Source organism: Xyrauchen texanus, chromosome 31 (assembly GCF_025860055.1).
Source record: "Xyrauchen texanus isolate HMW12.3.18 chromosome 31, RBS_HiC_50CHRs, whole genome shotgun sequence".
NCBI lineage: Eukaryota > Metazoa > Chordata > Actinopteri > Cypriniformes > Catostomidae > Xyrauchen > Xyrauchen texanus.
Window position 1 is genome coordinate 7901144 of NC_068306.1, and position 23270 is coordinate 7924413.

Sequence of the window (23270 nt, forward strand, 5' to 3'; positions counted from 1 at the left end):
AACCAGCGAACTACATTCTGCATAATGCGGCGGCTCATTTTTGCTTATCACAGCCCATTCGGCACGTTTTGCAACCAGCCCATCAGCCCGCTCTGTTCTGCTGGTGGGCTGGTTGCAAAACGTGGTCCTGCTGGCCAGTCCGCCCCTGTTCGGCCCCAAAATGCATCTGCCCACCGGAAAAATGCCCGGTATGCCAGATTGCCAGTCCAGCCCTGATTTTAACCAAGTTGCAGAACGTAACACAAAGCGGTGCCGCTATATGCAGGAAGGGACATATTGACCCCCCCAATTTATCTATAGTCTGTGGCCGTTATCTGATTGGCTTGAGCAGACGATGGGTAGAGTCCACCTATTTGTGGATCTGTGCCAAGTGTGCCGCACAAGCCCTCAAAAGTGAAGCCAAAACGTCTCGATTGCCCCCCGGTGACTGGTCCTAGTATAGGTCATAATCCCCGCCTCCCCATGTTATTCAACGGGACGTGAGACCAATTAAACAATTAAATTACACTTCACATATCTTTTTTCCAAAGATAGTTTCTGTCATTTACTGTAATTTCTATCATGTTGATGTAATTTCAAGTGTTTGTTTTCAAAATAAGTTTGTTTTTAGTTATTTGATGCTATAAAAACGGTGCTGTGACATCATGATTGACAGCTGTGATTGACAGGTTCGCTGAGCGAAGTAGTCACTAAAGCACCAACTGACTTTTTTTCGGGATCTTCGGAGGACTGAGGAGATTGGAGCTTTAAATTTAATATCTAAATTTCTATAATTAATTATTTCACACCATCATAAGTCAAAAGTCAAAAGTGCAGGGGCGTGTCCTTGCGATTGATTCAGCGAGAGTGAGGGCGGGGCCTTGATTTCACGGCTTTACTTCCTGCTCACTACTGCGCAGGTCTGGTCCCGAAATCGCAACTGCGCAGACTCAAGTCCCAAGATGTCAGCACCATATCGGGACACTGGCGGCTTCAGTTCTCACCAATGGAAAAGAGCGAAGGGGTGTCGTCCATCTTTTTTTACAGTCTATGATCTGTGCACACGTCTTGATGTAGATACAAATGCGTGTAGCTATCCGCAAATTCACAGGAGGCAATCCATAAATAAATGTGCACGATTCACAAATGAATGCTGGACAGAGTTGCGTTTGTGAGTTAAAAAATATATATTTGTAAAAAAAAAATATATATATATATATATATATATATATATATATTATGTAAATCTCATTTTATTCATTTGTGAATTCACTTCATTTTTGAGAAACTCCTAACATTTGTAAATCTCATTCTTTTTATTTGTGAATTTGTTTAATTGTGAAAATCCTAACTATTATTTGTACATCTCTTTCCATTTGTATGTTAACATGAAACAAAAATAACCCCATATTTACCACTGGTTTGGCGCAGCGTCCTCACACAGCCTTGAACTGCCACACATCGCTCGTTTGAATTCTTCCCGCGTGCAGAAAATTGGAGCTCTTGTGGAAATTTAAATGCTGATGCGTTCGCGCTTCAACGTTTGATCGGTTTGTGACGTGTGTGACGTGAAGGCTTCGACAGTTGTCAGCCGAGGGATATTTACTACTTCTAACGTCTTTTTGTGCCTCCTTGAATTTTAGAACGTTTTGAATTGACGTATTGATTTAAACGGCGTGTTTTACGTGTAACACTGTGCTGAAGGATATTTATGACCCTTTAGGACTTTTCGTTGACACCAAATAACCATTGAAAATATCTTGTTTTAAGTGGACATGCTTTGTGTGGAGAGCCTACTATTATAAACGCAAGTTTGTTTTGTTGTTGACATAAAATTGTAATATAGAGCAACATTATATAAATATACAGTTGTTTGTCGAGTCTCGCGCGATCGGTTCTTCAGCCTGTTTGCTGCCACATTTGACAACAATTGCTGATGGATATTTATTACGGTTATAGGAGTTTGTATGGACGCAAATGATCGTCGCAAAATCGTCCTTATGCGGAAATACTTTCCAGGAGGATGTTATTGAATTTGGGAATGTTTGCAATAGAAAGAACCGTACTTATTTAAAGTATTCCGTTCAAATCATACATGCATGCATGATATGATTACAGATCATATTAACGTATGGTTGCAATTTCTTAGAACAGTAATCAAGGACATATTCCTTCCACAGCAGACGGACCATGCTATATTATTGTCTGAGGAAACTGACATCCAAATTGGGATAAACTGAACGGGACTTCAGCATTCGCCTTCAAGAGTTGGTGATGCCGGAGGTCACTAGCGTCCAAAGGCATTATGTTTTTATGCAACACCACGGCTATCAAGGACTGGAGCTATTTTCTTTCTCACATCTTACCTCTTGTCAATAAATCCGCGGGATTTGTTCAGCAGAGTATGGATCAGGTGGATGTGGTGACGAGCACTATGGTGACGGCTCTGGAGCCCGACCTGAGCGGGATGAGCGCCAGTCACCCGCCGCTCAACTCTAATCACACGTCCGGGATGGAGCATGTCTTCCAGTACTCGTACTCGGAGAATGACCTGCAGTACACGGACAACAGAACGCCGCCGAGGGACTCCATACCGCTGCCCAAGGCGGTGCTTTACCTGGTCATGGCCGCGCTGGTGGTGGTTGCCGTGGCGTACGCCATCGTGGGCCACCTGGTGAAGGATCTCGTTCACGAATGTGTGGGTAAGTGCTTGAGAATGTATACCTCTTGTCTCCATTCATGCATTCATTCATTCATGTTATTAGGGGTTTAGATCTCACCTGTTTACCTATTCTAAATGTCTTACTAGCCAATATTGTAATACCACAATGAAGACTGTGGTCATTGTAATGTGGGGGGAAAAGTATGTGTGTGTGTTGTTAAAGTGCCATTACTTTTGTTAGGTCCATGATGGAGTACAACACTGTCTGCATCAGTACTGACATGAAGCAATGTTTCAACTCTGTAAAACACCTAGCCCATCCATCCATCCATCCATCCATCATCCATCCATCCACACATCCATCCATCCACCCATCCACACATCCATCCATCCACGCATCCATCCATCCATACACACATCCATCCATCCATCCATCCATCCATACATCCATCCATACATGCATACATCCATCCATGCATCCATCCATACATCCAAACATACATCCATCCATCCATACATGCATCCATCCATGTATGCATGCATCCATCCATACATCCATCCATGCATCCATCCATTCATTCCTCCATCCATACATCCAAACATCCATCCATCCATCCATGCATCCATCCAAACATACATACATCCATCCATACATGCATCCATCCATACATGCATCCATCCATCCATCCATACATACATGCATGCATCCATCCATACATCCATCCATGCATCCATCCAAACATACATACATCCATCCATACATGCATCCATCCATACATGCATCCATCCATGCATCCATCCATACATCCATCCATCCATCCATCCATACATGCATGCATCCATACATACATCATTCTTTCCTTTATTAGTTTTATTTGAAAACACTGTGTAGCCTATTTAGAGGTCACTACACTATAACAAGTGAAAATGTGCGTTTGCTACTATTTAAGGAGCTGTTTCTACCTGATCTGACATGCACTGTAAACCCGAATACGTTTTTTTAAGCTAATCAGTTTCAAATTTAAGTAAGTGGAACTGTCAGGTTTTGATTTTGTACTACTTATGCATGCTAATTGTTCTTAACTTGAACAATTGAGTATGCTAACTCATTTCGATGACATTTAACACAAATCAGTTATTTCCATCACTTTATTCACCCAAGTTAAGTCTGGCTAGTGACTTGCTTAATAATGGATAAAGCAGTAAGATCTGTATTTGCTATCGGCCCTCAACCTAAGCTCAAGCTCCACTTTTCACTGTAATGGGAACCCCCAAAACTCCAACATAACTGAAACTCTTCTAAATGGCAACATAGCAAAACATTAAACACTAACCACTAACAAGTTTCCGCCTTTGCATTCATGTTGCAAAAACACAAAGTAACACTTAATTTTAACATTTACTGTCCCTATCGAGTCCCATGCAAAGCATGCTGGGAACAAGAAATCCCTTGGCCAATTTGAGTTCATTAAACTCAAAACAATAAAACAGTTCAGGTTACTTAAAATGTGTCCGTTCCAAACTCAAAAGAAAGAGAAAGTTCTAAATATTCATCGAGATTAATTTATTTGAACTCATTTGAATGATTTTTTCCCGCTAACTCAATAATACAATTAATGACTTTGAGCACTGGGGTTTACAGTGTGCAAGAATTACTTTTGTTGTTGTAATTTAAAGGAACAGTTCACCACAAAATGGAAATTCTCTCATCATTAACTCACCCTTAGGCCATCGCAGATGTGTATGACTTTCTTTCTTCTGCAGAAAACAAATGAAGATGTTTGAAGAATATCTCAGCTCTGTAGGTCCATACAATGCAAGTGAATGGATTGTACATTGAAGTGCCAAAAAGCACATAAAGGCAGCATAAACGTAATCCATACTATGGTTAATTCCATGTCTTCTGAAGCAATCTAATCAATATGGGGTGAGAACAGACATCGCTCTACATCATGCCATTGCAGTCTCTAGGCACGATCATGAGCTCTATTGCATTTCCTAGTGCTTGTCGCATGTGCAGAGAACTAGATCGCTTTAGGAAGTGCAGTTGAGCTTGAAATCGCCAAGGAGACTGCTGATATCAATATTTATTGGATGAAAAAGGAGTTATAATTTGGTCTGTTCTCACCTAAAATTGGATTCGATTGGATCGATTTAGAAGACATGGTTTAAACCAATGGATTACTTTTATGATGCATTGATGTGCTTTTTGGAGTTTCAATGTTTTGGTCAACATTCACTTACATTGTATGGACCTACAGAGCTGAGATATTCTTCTAAAAATCTTCGTTTGTATTCAGCAGAATTATGAAAGTCACACACACGTGGGACGGCATGAGGGTGAGTGAAAAGATGAGAGAATTTTCATTTTTGGGTGAACTACCCCTTTAATGTAGTATGTTTGAATAATATTTTGTACTTGAATAAAACCAGTTAATTTAGATGTTTCCATGTGGAAAAAACAATTTTCTGACAAAAATTTATTTTACGATTTTGGGCTCAATTTTCGTGACCACACTGGGCACAGTGCAACTACTTATCCAGTTTTTGTGCCGGCACAAATGACAAGTGGGCATGGGCGGAAGTGATTGTACTATCTGTGGGTGTATGCGTGCAAACTGTGGGTGTAATGTATGTTAATGTAGTGATGCAAACCACAATTAGCTACTTTATTGAGTACTTTCATTGCCTTAATACATTTCAAAACCACTTCTAATCTTGGCGCAAAGTCTAAACTCAATTCCTGCATTTGCAGTTCAGGGACTCCACCAGCAGGTGATATTAAAGCGCTATCAATCACTTTTAATACTTACATTTACATTTATGCATTTGGCAGACGCTTTTATCCAAAGCGACTTACAGTGCACTTATTACAGGGACAATCCCCCTGGAGCAACCTGGAGTTAAGTGCCTTGCTCAAGGACACAATGGTGGTGGCTGTGGGGATCGAACCAGCATCCTTCTGATTAACAGTTATGTGCTTAGACCACTACGCCACCACCTCTAATACTTGTCATGATTTGTGTGTCAGTCAATCAATATGATTAATAATAATAATACGTTTATTTCGTATAGCACCTTTCCACAGTTCAAGGATGTTGTACAGACATTAAACAAAACATTAAACAGATATATATATATATATTACAAAACAATAGGAGAGAAGCTTAGCATATTTCAAGCAGGTGAGACATGGGTGAGCATGACGAGAGCAAATAGTACCAGAGAGGCTGATAGAGAACATTCAACTCATTCATCACTGTCCGGAGCAGCACAGGCGACAAAGAGAGCAGGGGATGCATTGCATAATGTACAGCCCATTTACAATACCAAATTCTAATGATTGAGCTTTTAAAAGTACTTAGATTTATTCTGTTCAAACTTATAATTTTGAAAAGGTTTATGGATTGGCCCCATTCCCTTCCATTGTTAGAGCTTCACTGTAACGTTGATTTTAATTATTTTAAATAAAAGAAGGGACGATTCAAATTCAATTTTGTGGTAATCAACATTATGCCAAAAATGCTGTCAATTGTACTTGTGTTGAACTCTTAATATTTCTTTTAAAATGACAGAATCAGCCCGACTGCATTAAGTTACCTCAGCCGAAGTCATCTTAAAGGGTCAGATCACAAAGTTACTTTGTCACTTTTTAGAGTGTGTATTCTTTATTTAAAGCGCAACATCGGAAATGTCAGACAAACCAAAGTACAGTACCAAATTAAAAGCATGTCATCTCTGCTGTTTGTCTTTTGCAAATATCAGGGCTGAGCATCCGGGAAAGGGTCAAGAAAACAGAATTACATAACATTTTTCCACAGCCCCTCACTTCTGTTTTTCAAAGACCTTGACGTTTACCTGAAGCGATGTAGCAGGCAGGATACACACACACAAACACACACACACACAGCACTCAACAATACCTAAGAGATTTCTCCAAAAGCCCTGGTTACACCAAGCACTCTTGCTCCCTGCTCGTTCTGTAGATGGGGTTCTGTGCATTTGGGGAAGTCATGGGAGGTGTAAATGTGAAGATCATCTTCCTAGTGAGATTTCCTTGGTACCATTTCTTTCTCCACAGTCGAACAGAAAGCAATCTCTCTCTCTCTCTCTCTCTTTATACTAGTAAAAGATCATTTTGACTTTAATAGTAAAACACATTATTTATTGTCCGTTACATCTTTGTCAAACATCACTATAGCATCTCTAACATCCTCATCAATCTTTCTAGTTTTTCAAAACTATTACTTTTATAAGTGATGGCACTTTTGATTATCTGTCTGGCAGGTTATAAAACATGCAGGAAAATCTTGCAACGCCCTGTATCCACCCACAAAACCCTATCGTGGGGACAAATTTTGCACCTTTTCTTCAGGAAATATAAAATTCATATATATATATATATATATATATATATATATATATATATATATATATATATATATATATTTGTATTCATTAAATTGCTATAACCATTTAAGATCATAGTACAGGTTTCCAAGTAAAATGACTATATATATGACAGAATATATATATATATATATATATATATATATATATATACATACAGAGTACAGGTTTTTAAAGCATGTTATAATCTTCCTCTGCGATCATAAAAATCCCCTCTTGAAATCCTGCTAATTTTGTCATGCTCTCTCTTCCTCTCCTCTCCAATCAATGAAGCAGTTTTGCACATCTAATTGGCACACACAAATATGCGGGACGTTTTCGTGCCATCAAACGGCTTATCAGCCACTTTTGTTTACTCCAAACCTTCAGTCTTGCTTGGGGGAGCCCTAACGCTGCTGCCGTATCTTCTCATCTTAATTCCAAGATGCTTGAATCTTTCTGAGTCAAAGGCAGATGTGTTAGCACAGTAAGACTGAGGGTTGTGGTTTCTCTTTCAGTCATGGGTCTAAACAGAAGTGTTCAGTTTGATGGAAAAATGAAATGTATATATATATAACTTTATGTTTTTGCATTATAGGAATGAGAATGGGGGGAAATTTGCTTGTAATTAAAATAAGGTCATAATGCAAAACATTCTAAGGGTCGTAAAAATATGCAATAATTACATATAATATAAGGACAAATTCTTATTCTTTTATTTAGAATATTTTTTAAAAATAAAACTGAAAATTTACCTTTTAAGGTTTTGTGCGATTCATCCAGCTTTCTTAAAGAATGAGTTAAATAAATACTTTCTTATCAGCTTAACATTAAACCTTTTCAACTTATTTAAACTAAACCTGTTAATTAAGTCACTTGATTTATGTCTTTAAATAATAATGTGCAGAATGTGTAAATAATTATTGCTTTGTGTGACTCCGTAAGAGTGGTGGTGGCGGCGTAGTGGGCTAAAGTACATAACTGGTAATCAGAAGGTTGCTGGTTCGATCCCCACAGCCACCACCATTGTGTCCTTGAGCAACTTAACTCCAGGTTGCTCCAGGGGGGATTGTCCCTGTAATAAGGGCTTTGGATAAAAGCGTCTGCCAAATGCGTAAATGTAAATGTAAGCCAAAATGTCTTATGTTGTCATAGGATGATGTGACATTTTTGCAAATTGATATTAAGTGGTTCATTTCACATATCGTGGAAGTTCTGCACTAAAAGCAAGTTGCATTACCACCCAAACAGAAGAGGCTCTATCGAGTTTTAAATCAACAAAACTGACCTCCCTACCCTAAACCTTGAACCTAAACCTCACCGATAGTGTCATAAATTAAACGCGAGATGAAAAGTTCCGCTGCTGAAGAAACCACATTATTTTGTAGTTATGTAATGCAAACTTTAAAAGGTTTTGCCTCATAAATCAGTCCTTATAACTGTAGGTCCATACAATGGTTATAAATTGCTTTTTTATTTAAAAATTCATTTTAAAAGCATTTTTGTAGAGTGATGTCTCTGAACATTTACAAGTTAGTTTACACGGTCGGTCTCAAAACCGAGTGAGCTACCTACCTAGACAACACTTTTGGGCATCATAGGTGCGTTTGGAACGTTAGAAGAGCCTCTATTTTGCTCATAAATGCTGTTTACATAGGCAGCTGACTTCTTAGTGGGTGGGGCCAAATTGAAATTGTCCAAGAGATAGATGGATTACATTGACACTTGTTTGCTCCTACCTTGCATTCACGAAAGCCATCCTCGAATTTTGCAACCTGAATCTCTCAACCCGTATTTAACAACCTGAATATTGAGACATGAAATCCACCACTTGAATAATTCAAATGTGAATAATGAGATAAATTCACACAAAATATTTTCAAATATTTAAAATGAACAGCAACATCAAATTACACTTTTTCCAAGATCATGAATTCTAAAGGCTTTTTCAAATTCATGATCTGGTGATATTAATCTGAGGCCATAGTCACTGTTCAGACAGATTCATAACGATAATGCCATGGTTCTCAACCTTTGTAGCTCAAAGGTCCCCCCCTTGTCCAAGACAATATTCAAGAGTCCCCCAATATAGGCAATGATATTTTAATAATAATCGTACATTTATGCTGCAATGACGGCAAAGGTGCTAGTGTTGAAACGTCCCCGATAAATAACTTTAATTATCTTGCAGCCTCTTTACAAGTTTGCTGTAACCTGATTTGAGAGCCAGCCGACTTTTCCTCACCTTTGAGGGCATATTGGCATAAAACAAGGTGCTTTGGATTTAGCATGTCCGCATAGTAACAATCAACCTTTGTCTTTCAACAGAGTGGGTGTTTGGGCCACGTTCAGACAATCGGAGGAGCAAGAGTGAGGTAAACTGCATCAGCATGAATGAAATGAACGAACTGTCTCATCCAGTGGGGACACAATGCATCACTTACAATCACTCCGACTCCACAAGCACTATTAAGCCAGAAGAACTGGTGGTGACCATCGATGAAACCTTGCAGATACCTCGTGAAGGTTACAGTGGAACCTAAACTTAAGAACAACAGCCACTATTTTGATTCAACCCTTTATAATGAGGAGAAAAGTGTGTTTCATTCAGTTTGATCGGCATCTGTAACGCTGAGAGCCGTCACAATGAAGTCACATGACCTTAGGTGGAAGACTTAACCAGGGATGAGTAAAGGTGAAGCATCTGGGAGACTAAAAAAGAATTGCATCATTTACAAATGAAGTAAATGACACTCGGAAAACTCTATCAGGGTGCTGTGTGAGACTATATTTTTAAAATGGATGTGAACCATTGAAAGACAAAACATTTCTTTATTAATCGTTTTCTTGTTTTGTGGAGACATGCACTGTGAATCTAGAATAGTGTTCTGCTGTTGTTGTTTATTGCTTACTTTCCCTGCAATGTTTTTATTTGGAAGAATTTCAAGGATTTCATTTTTGCACAGTGTTTGCAATTATTCACAACTCCTTTCAGGATTTCTGCAATTGACTAAGCGACTTGACAAAAAGGATTATATATATATATATACACACACACACAAATAGTGCATTCACACTTGCAAACAAACAAACAACAACAACAGTGTTTTGTTTTTGTCTGAAGCAGTGTTACCAAAATCTGCATGTTTTATTTCAGAGATAAACACTACACAAAAACTACATACGGATAAAAACATATTTAAATAATATTAATAAAAACACAAGTTAAAGATATAATTTACCCAAAAATGAAATTTCTCATCATTTACTCACCCTCATGCCATCCCAGATATGTGTGACTTTCTTTCTTCTGCAGAACACAAATGAAGATTTTAGTAGAATATTTCAGCTCCGTAGGTCCACACAATGCAAGTGAAAGGTGACCAAAATTGAAGCTCCAAAAGCACATAAAGGCATAAAAGTGATCCACACGGCTCCAGTGGTTTAATCCATGTCTTCAGAGGCGATATGATAGGTGTGGTTAAAAGAAACATCAATATTTAAGTCATTTTTACTAACAATCTCCACTTTCATATTCTTTTGCTTTTGTGCATATCGCCACCTACTGGGCAGGGAGGAGAATTTATAGTAAAAAGGACTTTAATATTGATCTGTTTCTCACCCACACTTATCGTGTCACTTCTGAAGATATATATTTAACCTCTGGAGTCTTATGAATTACTTCTATGCTGCATTTATGTGCTTATTTGAGCTTGAAAATGATGGTCACCATTCACTTGCATACTATGGGAGAGCTGAAATGTTGTTCTAAAAATCTTTGTGAAGAAGAAAAAGTCACACACATCTGGGATGACACGAGGCTGAGAAAGAGATGAGAGAATTTTCATTTTGGGTGAACTGTCCCTTTAAATAGACTTAGAAATTATATTTGATAATTTAGTGTATGTTATGTGTTGACGTAAAAATACAAAGGTTCCTCTGTTTACTTCACAACTAAGGGCTATAAGTTCAGGTCTTGTGGTTTAGTCGTTTTGTCTCGGTTGTTGTCAAAACAGCTTTTTGAAATGAGCATCACATTTTTAAACACTACAGAATAGTTTTGCAAATTCAAAATGGTCTAAAAGGGATTATTGGAAGGATAATCTTCTCAGCTGTTATAAACAGACAAAAAAGGGCAAAAAATAGATGCATTCATATATATATATATATATTTATGTTAATATAAGCATAAATGTAAGCAACTTAAAGTGCATTCAAGACACATTTTGTGTATTTCCTGGGAACTGATCTCATGACTTGCACCTTGTGAAAAGTATTTCAGAATGATGAGACTTGATGTAGTTTGTGCTCTGTTAACTTCCCCTGCTCTCTATCTTTCATTTTTAACAATAAAGATTAAAAATATAAATATATATATTTATATATATGAATAGATATTGGCAATAGACCAAGTAATTCCTAATATACTACTACTTTTCTTTTTTTAAACCTATGTTGCCAAAGTGTAATTGTTATGTCTGAACTCACATATACAATACATAATGCAAGAAAAAACTAATTGGTAATCCATGTGTTTGGACAGGTTAAGTTACGCACCATCATGTAACAATAGCAGAATAAATCAATTAAATAAACGTGCAGAAACAGCCTGTTTTTCCTTTCATGTTCTGCATACAAAAACTGTACAAAAAAGTCACCTTAATAAATATGCCAATGTCAAATATATATATATATATATATATATATATATATATATATATATATATATATAAACTTCATTATTTTATTTTTTTAATCAGTGGGAAAATGATATAACATGTATAGAAAGAATATGTAAAACATCTTAATTAGTTATAAATGGCTTTTTTTTTTATTTAAGAATTCATTTTAAAAGCATTTTTGCAGAGTGATGGTCTCAAAACCGAGTGAGCTACCTACCTAGACAACACTTATGGGCGTCATAGGCGCGTTTGGAACGTTAGAAGAGCCTCTATTTTGCTCATAAATGCTGTTTACATAGGCAGCTGACTTCTTAGTGGGCGGGGCCAAAGATGGGTTAGGTATGACGTACTACAACAACAACATTCCACAGATCCGTGCAGAGTGAAACGCGTGCACTTTTTAGCGGTCCAGTTTAATGTTAACATATTTTTACCTTCTTATTTCTTTGATCAGAAAAAGTAGCATTCTCGTAAGTATACATATCCCAACTTATTTCCCTAAAACGTATGCGATGTATTGATCTTGTGACAACGATTAACTTGATGGTGCTTCTGTTGTACTGTGAACTCGGGTAGGGGGTGAAGTCCAAACTTGCCGTTCTTTTTCTGACGTTCTATTTTCTGCTGTCTTTTAGGGCCGTTTAGAACGCAGATGTCTCGAGACGCGCGTTTTTAAAAGTCGACGTTCTGTTTTCTTTGTCACGGCGTTAGTGTCATTCATTCACTTTTATTGCTTCTTCCATTCGATGAAAGTGAAGCGTTACTGAGGCCCATTCCAATCAACATCTTTTGTGTTTTACGGAAGAAAGAAGGTTTGGAACATGTTTAGGTTAACTACTAAAATTAAAACCACTTAAAAAAAACTAAAACAACAACTGACAGCAACATTTGCCTGATGACAATAATGTAATGAGGTACATTCAGGTACATTATATGTGGTGTCATAAAAATGAATGACTGACAACAGTATGCATTTACAAGATCAAGTGTGTAATATCATTTCTTGCACAAATATTTTTTTTTCAACTTAGTATTTTCCCTTTGACATTTAACATACCCATGTCCTAGTTTTAAATGCAGTGATTGAAAATGCAGGATTATTAGGCCTATGCTTGACTAGTTTGTTACACACTCACTTATTCTCGACATATGGCACAAAATATTTTATTCAATATATTCAAAACTTCATACATACTTTCAGTACCTTCTGTAATCCACAGAACAAAGCGAAGATATTTTGAAGTATGGATGAAGTGCTTTTGTCCATTCCATATAAATCAATGGGGTCCAAAACTTTCAAACTCCAAAAAGAACGTGAAGGCAGCATAAAGATCATCTATACCATTTGAGTAATTTAATCCATGTCTTCTGAAGCAATAGGATCGATTTCAGGTGAGTAACAAACCAATAATTGAGTCTTTATTCACTATAAATCTTAAAGGGACAGTTCACCCAAAAATGAAATTTCTCTTATCATTCACTCACCCTCATGCTATCCCAGATGTGTATGAAATGCTTTCTTCAGCAAAACACAAACAAAGATATTTAGAGGACTATCTCAGCTCTGTAGGTCCATACAATGCAAGTGAATGGTGACCAGACCTTTGTAGCTCCAAAAATCACAAAGAAAATCTAAAAGTTATCCATAAGACTTTTTAGATCCATGTCTTCAGGTGCAATGTAATAGGTGTGGGTAAGAAACAGAACAGTCCTTTTTACTCTAAATCTCCACTTTCACTTTTAGATGTGCACAGGCACCGCATGTGACTTTCGTATTTAAAAGTGAAAGTGGAGATTTAGAGTAAAAAATGACATAAATATTGATCTGTTTCTCATCCACACCTATCATATATCTTCTGAAGACATGGATCTAAAAAGTCTTATGGATAACTTTTAGATTTTCTGTATTGGTGCACTCTACATCTTGATGATCCTATAGTCCTATTCTCTGTATCCTTTATGTGATTTTTGGAGCTACAAAGGTCTGGTCACCATTCACTTGCATTGTATGGACCTACAGAGCTGAGATGGTCGTATGGTCATACTTCTCTGTATCCTTTATGTGATTTTTGGAGCTACAAAGGTCTGATCACTGTCGACTTGCATTGTATGGACCTACAGAGCAGTTTTTACATCAATAAGACATTGCATTTTCACTTTCTACTTTTTATCATCAACCTTTTGGTGGCTGCTATACATCCCACAGTATCCCAAACACTCAACCCATCAAGAGTCATAGTACATAAGAGTTAAAGTTTGCTCTGTTTCTCGTCCAAAGGGATTGTCCCACTTCAGAAGACATGGATTAAACCACTCAAGTCGTATGGGATACTTTTATGCTGTCTTTATGTCCTTTTTCGAGCTTGAAAGTTTTGGACCCCATGAACAAAGATGCCTCAAACATTCTTCAAGATTTGTAGATAATTTACCTCTTTGTAAGTGCATCCTTAGTCGCTAGTGACATCATAAAAACGAAATATCTTTTGCATTTAATGTGTGATATGCAAAAATAGGTTTACAAAATGGAGCTGACAGCATTTTAAATGGTCTTTATAGTCTTTTGACCTTCTCAACTCAACAGCAGATTTTAAGAAGTAATGCTACAAATATGAAGTTCTCCACACGTGTAACAGTTTTGTAATGGCTTCTTTTGTATCAGCAAGAATGACTTCAGTATGGCAAGCGTTATCTCACCTGATCAGCCAGTGGATGGACGTACAAGGAATTTTGATATTTCTGATTGTGCTGCTTTTGGTGAAACATCTGTGTGATGTTTGTTCAAAGAACATGCCGCCTGGTCCCTTCCCTCTGCCTTTCATTGGAAACATTTTGAATTTAGGCTTTAAAGATCCACTGGGTTCCTTCCAAAGGGTAAGTGTTTGTGTTTGGATGTACACTCACTTTATTTCGATATTGTTCAACCAGCTGATACAATGTTAAACGATGCCGTGTGCATTTATAACATGTGAATGTGCTGTTTGTCAGATCGCTGAGCGGTATGGTGGTGTGTGCACCATTTATTTTGGAGACAAACCTTTAATACTGCTCACTGGAATGAAGACTTTCAAAGAGGCATTTGTGGAGCAGGCGGACATCTTCACTGACCGGCCGAACTTCCCTTTAAATGACAAGCTCAGTAAAGGGAAAGGTACAGACACATTGGGCTATACCGCACCAACACACCATCCTGTTAGGTTTCAAACTGCAGATATTACTGACAAAGTCTTATAGGGATGAATCCATCTTTTCAATTCATTTACTTCAACCTGTCTGTTTAGGTCTGATCATGTCTAATGGACACATGTGGCGTCAACAGAGGCGTTTTGCTCTGTCCACACTGAAGTATTTTGGTGTGGGGAAGAAAACTCTAGAAAACTCCATTCTGCAGGAGTGTCGCTTTCTCTGTGACACTGTACACACTGAACGCGGTCAGTGAGCATCGTTTTAGTGCCAAACAACCCATTTCTCTTTACAAGCATGATTTGCTGTCAGTATATTACAAATAAGTTGCTAATTGATTGAAATGCATCAGGTATGCTATATGTGCTGACCCCTACAGGCCACAAATTGCATGTACAATGTCTTTTTAAAGGGCAAAACATTGTGAAAGTTGATCTTTTCTCTCTTTTTAAAAAAATTAATTAACATATTTGAGAAAGGATGAAGCGCTGTAACCAGATGTTTGAAATCTTGTGCAGGTTGCTTTTAATGTTCTCAAATCTCATGACTCTTTTATGTTGTTGTTGTTGTTGTTGTTGTTGTTGTTGTTGTTGTTTTCTAGGTCTGCCCTTTAATCCTCACCATCTTTTGACCAATGCAGTGGCTAATATAATCAGTGGCTTGGTGTTTGGCCACAGGTTTGAGTATGGTGACCATAAATTCCATCTGATGCAGCAGTATATTGATGACATCTTACAGCTTCCTCTCTCTAACTGTGGTCGGGTACGAAGCCAGCATACTTTTACAATAACAAGCTATATTGTACATGAATGCATCTGTCATGTTCAAACTAAAGTTGTAGCTTTAAAACAAATAATTTAAAATGATTGTTGCTTCTTAATTGTAGAAAAACTACATTTTTGATCAATTACCCATTATGCCAATTTAGCTGATTCAGATTTTGCACTGAAATTAAAAATTATATTTGAACGTCACACACACAACTACTAAACAAAAAATTAAAACACCATCCGTCCATCCATCCATCCATCTTCAACCGCTTATCCGAAGTCGGGTCACGGGGGCAGCTGCTCCAGCAGGGGGCCCCAAACTTCCCTATCCCGAGCCACATTAACCAGCTCTGACTGGGGGACCCCGAGGCGTTCCCAGGCCAGTGTGGAGATGTAATCTCTCCACCTAATCCTGGGTCTTCCCCGAGGCCTCCTCCCAGCTGGATGTGCCTGAAACACCTCCCTAGGGAGGCGGCCAGGGGGCATCCTTACCAGATGCCCAAACCACCTCAACTGACTCCTTTCAACGCAAAGGAGCAGCGGCTCTACTCCGAGCTCCTCACCCTATCTCTAAGGGAGAAGCCCGCCACCCTTCTGAGGAAGCCCATTTCGGCCGCTTGTACTCGTGACCTAGTTCTTTCGGTCATGACCCAGCCTTCATGACCATAGGTGAGGGTAGGAACGAAAACTGACCTGTAGATCGAGAGCTTTGCCTTCCGGCTCAGCTCTCTTTTCATGACAACGGTGCGATAGAGCGAATGCAATACCGCCCCCGCTACCCCGATTCTCCGGCCAACCTCCCGCTTCATTGTCCCCTCACTCGTGAACAAGACCCGAGGTACTTGAACTCCTTCACTTGGGGCTTAAAACACTATAAATGTTCATAAAAATAAGAACGTTCAGTAGTTATTGACCCAAACTTGGTGGACTGGCAATTCGGCTTGCTCACTGGCGGCCTAAAGACTATAATTGTTATGGCATGATTTCTAATATCGTTAGTCATTATAATTGCACAATTAGCTTGATTATTATAATTTGTTTTACAGCATCATTTTCTGTAAAGCTGCTTTGAAGTTGTGTGTGTTGTGAAAAGCGCTATACAAATATTAGACAATAGAGATAGAGTTTGACCGATATTTATTTATTGTTACCGATACTCTCACTTTTCTACTTAATTAGTTATCGGTTCTTTAGTTTCAATATATCAGAAAGCTGAAATAAAAGTAATTATTACAAATTGCATATCGGTTATCGGACACTTAAAATAATATATATCGGCACCGGCTATAAATAAAGCAATATCGGCATTCTCTAATTGACAGGTGCTAAATTAAAGCATCCGTTTTTAATTCTGGCTGTTGTTGTGTTTATTGTAGTGAGAACGTTGCAAGAGGTTTCAAGAAACTAAAGGTTTTTGTTTTCTTAATTTCTCAACAGTTATATAATCAGTTTCCCAAACTGATGTCCTTGCTTCCAGGACAACACCAGACTGCATTTTCCAGCATGTCTAAGCTTCAGCCCTTCATGCATGAGGAAATCAACAAACACAAGGAGGAGAGAGACCCGTCCAATCCCAGAGACTACATTGACTGTTATCTGGATGAAATTGAGAAGGTAGTTTTAGGATGTTCTCATGTGTTGATATTTCTTTAAGTGGCTTTTTTTGAGGGCTCAATTAACAGGCGTGACAGGCCTTTAGAGATTTTGCAACTTTTTTTTATAAATAATCATGTTTTCACATGTAAGACTCAATGAAAACAACGGCAAGTCACAAAGATCCTTGGTGTGGATTTCTCAATAGGATCCGTTGAGCTGTTAGCACCACCTCGTGGTTTAGACAGCCATGAAAATAGTTCACAACCAAATATTCCCTTTATACACAAATAACACATATATGTTACCATCAGCATATATGAATGAAAAAAGAGAGTTTTAATGACTTTTGACATTGCAGTGTCCTGATCCCAAAAGATCCCAAAAGATGAAAAAGTCTCGTCATTTTGATTTAATTCTCAAAATATTCCGGCTTTAATCTCATAATGCTGCAACTTTATTCTTGTAATTTTACTTTATTCTCCAAATATTCCGACTTTAATCTCATAATGCTACAACTTCATTCCCGTAATTTTAATTTATTCTCCAAATATTCCGACTTTAATCTCATAATGCTGCAACTTCATTCCCGTAATTTTAATTTATTCTCCAAATATTCCGACTTTAATCTCATAATGCTGCAACTTCATTCCCGTAATTTTACTTTATTCTCCAAATATTCCGACTTTAATCTCATAATGCTGCAACTTCATTCTCGTAATTTTACTTTATTCTCCAAATATTCCGACTTTAATCTCATAATGCTGCAACTTCATTCCCGTAATTTTAATTTATTCTCCAAATATTCCGACTTTAATCTCATAATGCTGCAACTTCATTCTCGTAATTTTACTTTATTCTCCAAATATTCCGACTTTAATCTCATAATGCTGCAACTTCATTCCCGTAATTTTAATTTATTCTCCAAATATTCCGACTTTAATCTCATAATGCTGCAACTTCATTCCGTAATTTTAATTTATTCTCCAAATATTCGACTTTAATCTCATAATGCTGCAACTTCATTCTCGTAATTTTAATTTATTCTCCAAATATTCGACTTTAATCTCATAATGCTGCAACTTCATTCCCGTAATTTTAATTTATTCTCCAAATATTCGACTTTAATCTCATAATGCTGCAACTTCATTCCCGTAATTTTAATTTATTCTCCAAATATTCCGACTTTAATCTCATAATGCTGCAACTTCATTCTCGTAATTTTAATTTATTCTCCAAATATTCCGACTTTAATCTCATAATGCTGCAACTTCATTCCCGTAATTTTAATTTATTCTCCAAATATTCCGACTTTAATCTCATAATGCTGCAACTTCATTCCCGTAATTTTAATTTATTCTCCAAATATTCGACTTTAATCTCATAATGCTGCAACTTCATTCCCGTAATTTTAATTTATTCTCCAAATATTCCGACTTTAATCTCATAATGCTGCAACTTCATTCCCGTAATTTTACTTTATTCTCCAAATATTCGACTTTAATCTCATAATGCTGCAACTTCATTCCCGTAATTTTAATTTATTCTCCAAATATTCCGACTTTAATCTCATAATGCTGCAACTTCATTCCCGTAATTTTAATTTATTCTCCAAATATTCCGACTTTAATCTCATAATGCTACAACTTTATTCCCGTAATTTTACTAGAGTTATAATTAATGCAAAACACAACACAGCTCTAAAATGCGAATGTGTGTTCATGTTGTAATTCTTGTCTCTTCATCCAAGTGAATTCTCTTTCTTATTGTCCTCAGTGTAAGGACAATGCAGCAGAGTTCACAGAGGAAAACCTCATTCAATGTGTGGTGGATCTGTTTTCAGCAGGCACAGAAACCACCTCTAATACACTCAGATGGGCAGTACTCTACATGGCCAAGTATCCAGAAGTACAGGGTATGATGTCAATGCTCACTTCCTGTTGCTTGTCCTCAGTAAAAACTGCTGTAACATGATGGCTATGTTTGTTCTTCTGTCTATATTGTTTTAAACTCAGAGAAAGTCCAGTCTGAGATTGATCAGGTGATCGGACAGACACGTCAACCCTTGATGGATGACCGAACAAACCTGCCGTACACCTACGCTGTGATCCATGAGATTCAGAGATTTGCAAACATCGCTACCTTTACGCCTCCACGAGTGGCCAACAAGGACACCACAGTGGCAGGATGTCTCATTCCAAAGGTCGGTTCATCGCTGCATACAGTACATGCATACATTATGTCCCATTAAGCGTTTGTGGGACAATGTCAAGGTGAACAGTTATGTAGAGAAAGTCTTAAACAAGACAGCATAACCTTAAATAATGAATGGGTCTACAACTATGATCAGTGTTTTGTTAACATAACTTCCAGGGAGTGATAGTGATGCCAATGCTGAAGACAATCCAGCTGGACAAGAATGAATACAGAACGCCTTATGAATTCAACCCTGCACATTTTCTGGATGAAAATAGCAAATTTGTGAAGAAAGAACATTTCATACCATTTTCAATTGGTAGGTAATAATGGCAACTGCATGCATGTTATATATAGAGTTATATATACTAATCTAGTCCCTAATTTACAGGTAAGAGGATGTGTCCAGGTGAGCAGCTCGCTCGAATGGAGCTCTTTCTCTTTTTCACGTGTCTCATGCAGCATTTTACCTTCCTGCCGCTTGAGGGACAGACGCTGAGTCTGAAAGGAACTGTTAGTGTCACCTCCGGGCCTAAACCCTTTCAGATATGTGCTGTACCTCGATAGGGTAGAATTAGAATCAGCTAAGTCAGTGTTTATCCAAAACAACATAACATTAATTCATGGTATACACTCACTGAGTACTTTATTAGGAACACAATTCTACAGTAATTCTGGGTAGGGCCTCCCTTTGCACTCAAAACAGCCTCAGTTATTTAACATCACAATTTCTGCAGATTTGTCAGCAGCACATTCATGCTACGAATCTCCCATTCAACCACCTCCCAAAGGTGTTATATTGCATTCAGATCCAGTGACTGGGAAGACCACTGAAGAACAGTGAACTTATTGTCATGTTCATGAAACCAGTTTGAGATGACTTTTGCTTTGTGACACGGTGCAAGTAGCCGTTGGAAGATGGGAACATTTTGGCCATGAAGGGATGCACATGGTCAGCAACAATACTGAAATAGGCTGTGGCATTCAAGCGATGATTGATTGATTGGTATTAATGGACCCAAAGTGTGCCAAGAAAGCATTCCCCACACCATTAAACAACCGCCACCAGCCTGGACTGTAGACACAAGGCAGGTTGGGTCCATGGATTCAAAGATTTGATGCCAAATTCTGACCCCAGAGAAGATAGAGAAGATGGTTGGATAGAGAATGGGTAACGACTAACAAATTATCAGTGTTTATTGATTTTCTCTTAAAGCAAATATTGAGTGATAGTCCCAAGTCAGCCATAATTGATTGTGATGATCTGTAAACTATCAGCAGCACCATACTTGTCAAGCAGTACAGATATAATATGCTAATGTGTTTGTTTGTTGCTAGCTAGCACCATGCTGCAAGGTTCAATGGAGTTGTATAAACAGATTAATTTAAGATCGACTAACTCAATTAATTTACGTTTTAGCTACACAAAGTATTTGAACAGAGCCTACATTTCTGTTTCATATTAACCTAAATTCAATTGTGTGGAGCTAATGTACACAATTGACCCTTCGCTAAGCCACCCCCCCGGTTACGGTTGCTCGCTCTCTAACAAGCTCTGCAGATCTCACAGAGAAATGGCGGCGGGGCAACTGTTGCTAAGACAGGATTGGTCAGAAACGATATTAAGGGCGGGGCTTAGTGAAGGGTCAATTGAATTAAGTTAAACCAACCATTGTTTTATTCTTCAGTGTGTATCTTGTGAATACAATATCCAAAGTTCATAAAAGTTTGTACACATTGGCATCAGGACAATGTGAAGACATGTACCAAATCTCATCAATTTCTGTTGCTGCAATGCAGAAATTCTCAAACAGTGGGATTTTCTTTTGTTCTTTTCTTTACCAAAAGATAAAAGTGAAATAAGTGATTTGGTTCATTTTATAATGCCCCCAGCTGTCAATAAGGATGTTCTTTCCACCCTGTTTAACACTTTTTTTTCCCCCATATATACATTATCTCACAAAAGTGAGTACACCCCTCACATTTGTGTAAATATTTGATTATATCTTTTCATGTGACAACACTGAAGAAATGACACTTTGCTACAATGTAAAGTAGTGAGTGTACAGCTTGTATAACAGTGTACATTTTCTGTCCCCTCAAAATAACTCAACACACAGCCATTAATGTCTAAACCGCTGGCAACAAAAGTGAGTACACCCCTAAGTGAAAATGTCCAAATTGGGCCCAAATTGTCAATATTTTGTGTGGCCACCATTATTTTGCAGCACTGCTTTAACCCTCTTTGGCCATGGAGTTCACCAGAGCTTCACAGGTTGCCACTGGAGTCCTCTTCCACTCTGTTCACTCTGTTGTGTCGGTCATGCATCATCATGTAACAAAAACAGAAAAGTTGTTTCAAAAGCTGTAGAATAAGACATGTCCTGACATCACCCATGTGATGTTACATTGCAATGGGTTCAAAACTGGTTTCAAACATTGATTTCTTTACAAAAACTGGTGAGCACATCAGCATCAGTTTCAAACCATTCCACAGCAAGATGGGCAAATATATGATTTAGCTCAAAACAGGAAACATTGCCGTGATTTTGTGGTAGCCGTTCAGTCAAAGATCACAAGAGTGAGAGATCGCAATTAGCCCATTCAACATTAAAGATAGATGAGCTTCTAACTGAACTGACCATCCTGCTTCTCACCACATAGTGCTACAGTATAGGATATTGCCTTGTAATTTATTGCAAAAACAATAAACCCTTAAAATGATGTTAACTTTTCCAGGCATTTAGGCCATTACCTCTGCATATCTCTCAGGTGATGCACAAACACTTGAAAATGAAAATTCATAACCAGCAGCAGACTGCATATAAGGTCAAGGGTGTAATTTCATTTCTTGGTGCTAATGGCTTTTTCAGATATGGACTCGACATGTGAGACCTGAATATCAATTAGCTGTATCTTCCACTGTCCTAGTTTTGCATACAGTATCTGAAAAGTTCACACTTAAAGGGATAGTTTACCCAAAGAGTACGATTCCAAACCCATAATACTTTCTTTCTTTTGTGGAACACAATTGTAGATGTGGAATGTTAGGGACTGACAGCAGCAGTCACCATTCACTTTACCTGGGAAGCAAACCCTGTATACTGCTCACTGGATACCAGACTTTCAAAGAGTTCATGGAGCAGGCGGACGTCTTCACAGACCGACTATATTTCCCTGTAAACGACAGGATCTGTGCACGATCTTAGACCGATTTTGCTTAATAAGCTGACCAGGGCTGGGAGGAAGATACATTGAAACTGTACCTGTAGCTTTCCAAGCTGCTCCCAAAATAAAGTAGATCAACTACAATCAAGCTGATCTTTAAAAGTATTTAGGAAGGTACATTAGAAGCTACTCACAAAAACTACTTTGAAGCTATTTGAAGAAATAAAAATGTTTTTTTAGATGCATAACAATCGGATGATATTATTTAATTCTACAGAGATTTAAATAAAGAGATCAACAAGCCATGTTATAAAATGCATGGATTGACTGTCTCAGAGGGGTGAAGGCCCCTCCGCATCCAGATTGAGGCGAGTTTCTGTAAATTAACAACAAAATACCACAGTGAAACTTGTAACTGTGGTAAAACCAAGGTTATATTTTAAGTTAAGTTAAAGTTAGGGTTAGGTTTAGGGGTCAGGGTTAATGTGGTGTGACTGTGGGACTCTAAAAAAAACACAATACACACACACTGCAGTATTGTATATAGGTATTTAAATATGGGTCAAAATGTATCTGGCACTATTTGGACCAGGGTGCAATTAGTATTTACCATTATTTGCACCAGGGTGCAAATAGCACCTGCCTTAATAT

At 37.9% G+C, this 23270-nt stretch overlaps 2 protein-coding genes across 5 annotated transcripts; both read left to right on the top strand.

The window, feature by feature from the left end:
* The first annotated feature begins 1512 nt into the window (after window positions 1-1512).
* On the top strand, window positions 1513-11161 carry LOC127624846 (uncharacterized). Its single transcript, XM_052099799.1, has 2 exons — window positions 1513-2681; window positions 9359-11161. The coding sequence occupies exons 1-2, from the start codon at window positions 2285-2287 to the stop codon at window positions 9571-9573; spliced, it is 612 nt and encodes a 203-aa protein (XP_051955759.1). The 5' UTR covers window positions 1513-2284; the 3' UTR covers window positions 9574-11161.
* Window positions 11162-12051: 890 nt separating this feature from the next.
* Window positions 12052-22193, top strand: LOC127624821 (cytochrome P450 2J4-like). Of its 4 annotated transcripts, XM_052099760.1 has the most exons (12): window positions 12095-12182; window positions 12933-13104; window positions 13991-14147; window positions 14372-14583; window positions 14698-14860; window positions 14991-15140; window positions 15494-15654; window positions 17100-17276; window positions 19032-19170; window positions 19271-19458; window positions 19629-19770; window positions 19843-22193. In XM_052099760.1, exons 3-12 carry the CDS (start codon window positions 14036-14038, stop codon window positions 20016-20018), a joined length of 1620 nt encoding a protein of 539 aa, XP_051955720.1. In that variant the 5' UTR covers window positions 12095-12182; window positions 12933-13104; window positions 13991-14035; the 3' UTR covers window positions 20019-22193. The 4 variants fall into 4 exon arrangements, with proteins under 4 accessions (XP_051955721.1, XP_051955722.1, XP_051955720.1 ...); XM_052099761.1 differs by lacking the exons at window positions 12933-13104; window positions 13991-14147 and having other exon boundaries at window positions 12052-12182; window positions 19843-22192; XM_052099762.1 differs by lacking the exons at window positions 12933-13104; window positions 13991-14147 and having other exon boundaries at window positions 12057-12182; window positions 14376-14583.
* The last annotated feature ends 1077 nt before the right edge of the window (window positions 22194-23270 follow it).

Coding starts and splice junctions, on each gene's coding strand:
- LOC127624846 (XM_052099799.1), top strand. CDS start 2,285: ATGTTTTTATGCAACACCACGGCTATCAAGGACTGGAGCTATTTTCTT. Junction 2,682..9,358: donor TCTCGTTCACGAATGTGTGG/GTAAGTGCTTGA, acceptor GTCTTTCAACAG/AGTGGGTGTTTGGGCCACGT.
- LOC127624821 (XM_052099760.1), top strand. CDS start 14,036: ATGGGATACTTTTATGCTGTCTTTATGTCCTTTTTCGAGCTTGAAAGT. Junction 14,148..14,371: donor TGTAGATAATTTACCTCTTT/GTAAGTGCATCC, acceptor CTTTTGTATCAG/CAAGAATGACTTCAGTATGG. Junction 15,141..15,493: donor CACTGTACACACTGAACGCG/GTCAGTGAGCAT, acceptor GTTGTTTTCTAG/GTCTGCCCTTTAATCCTCAC.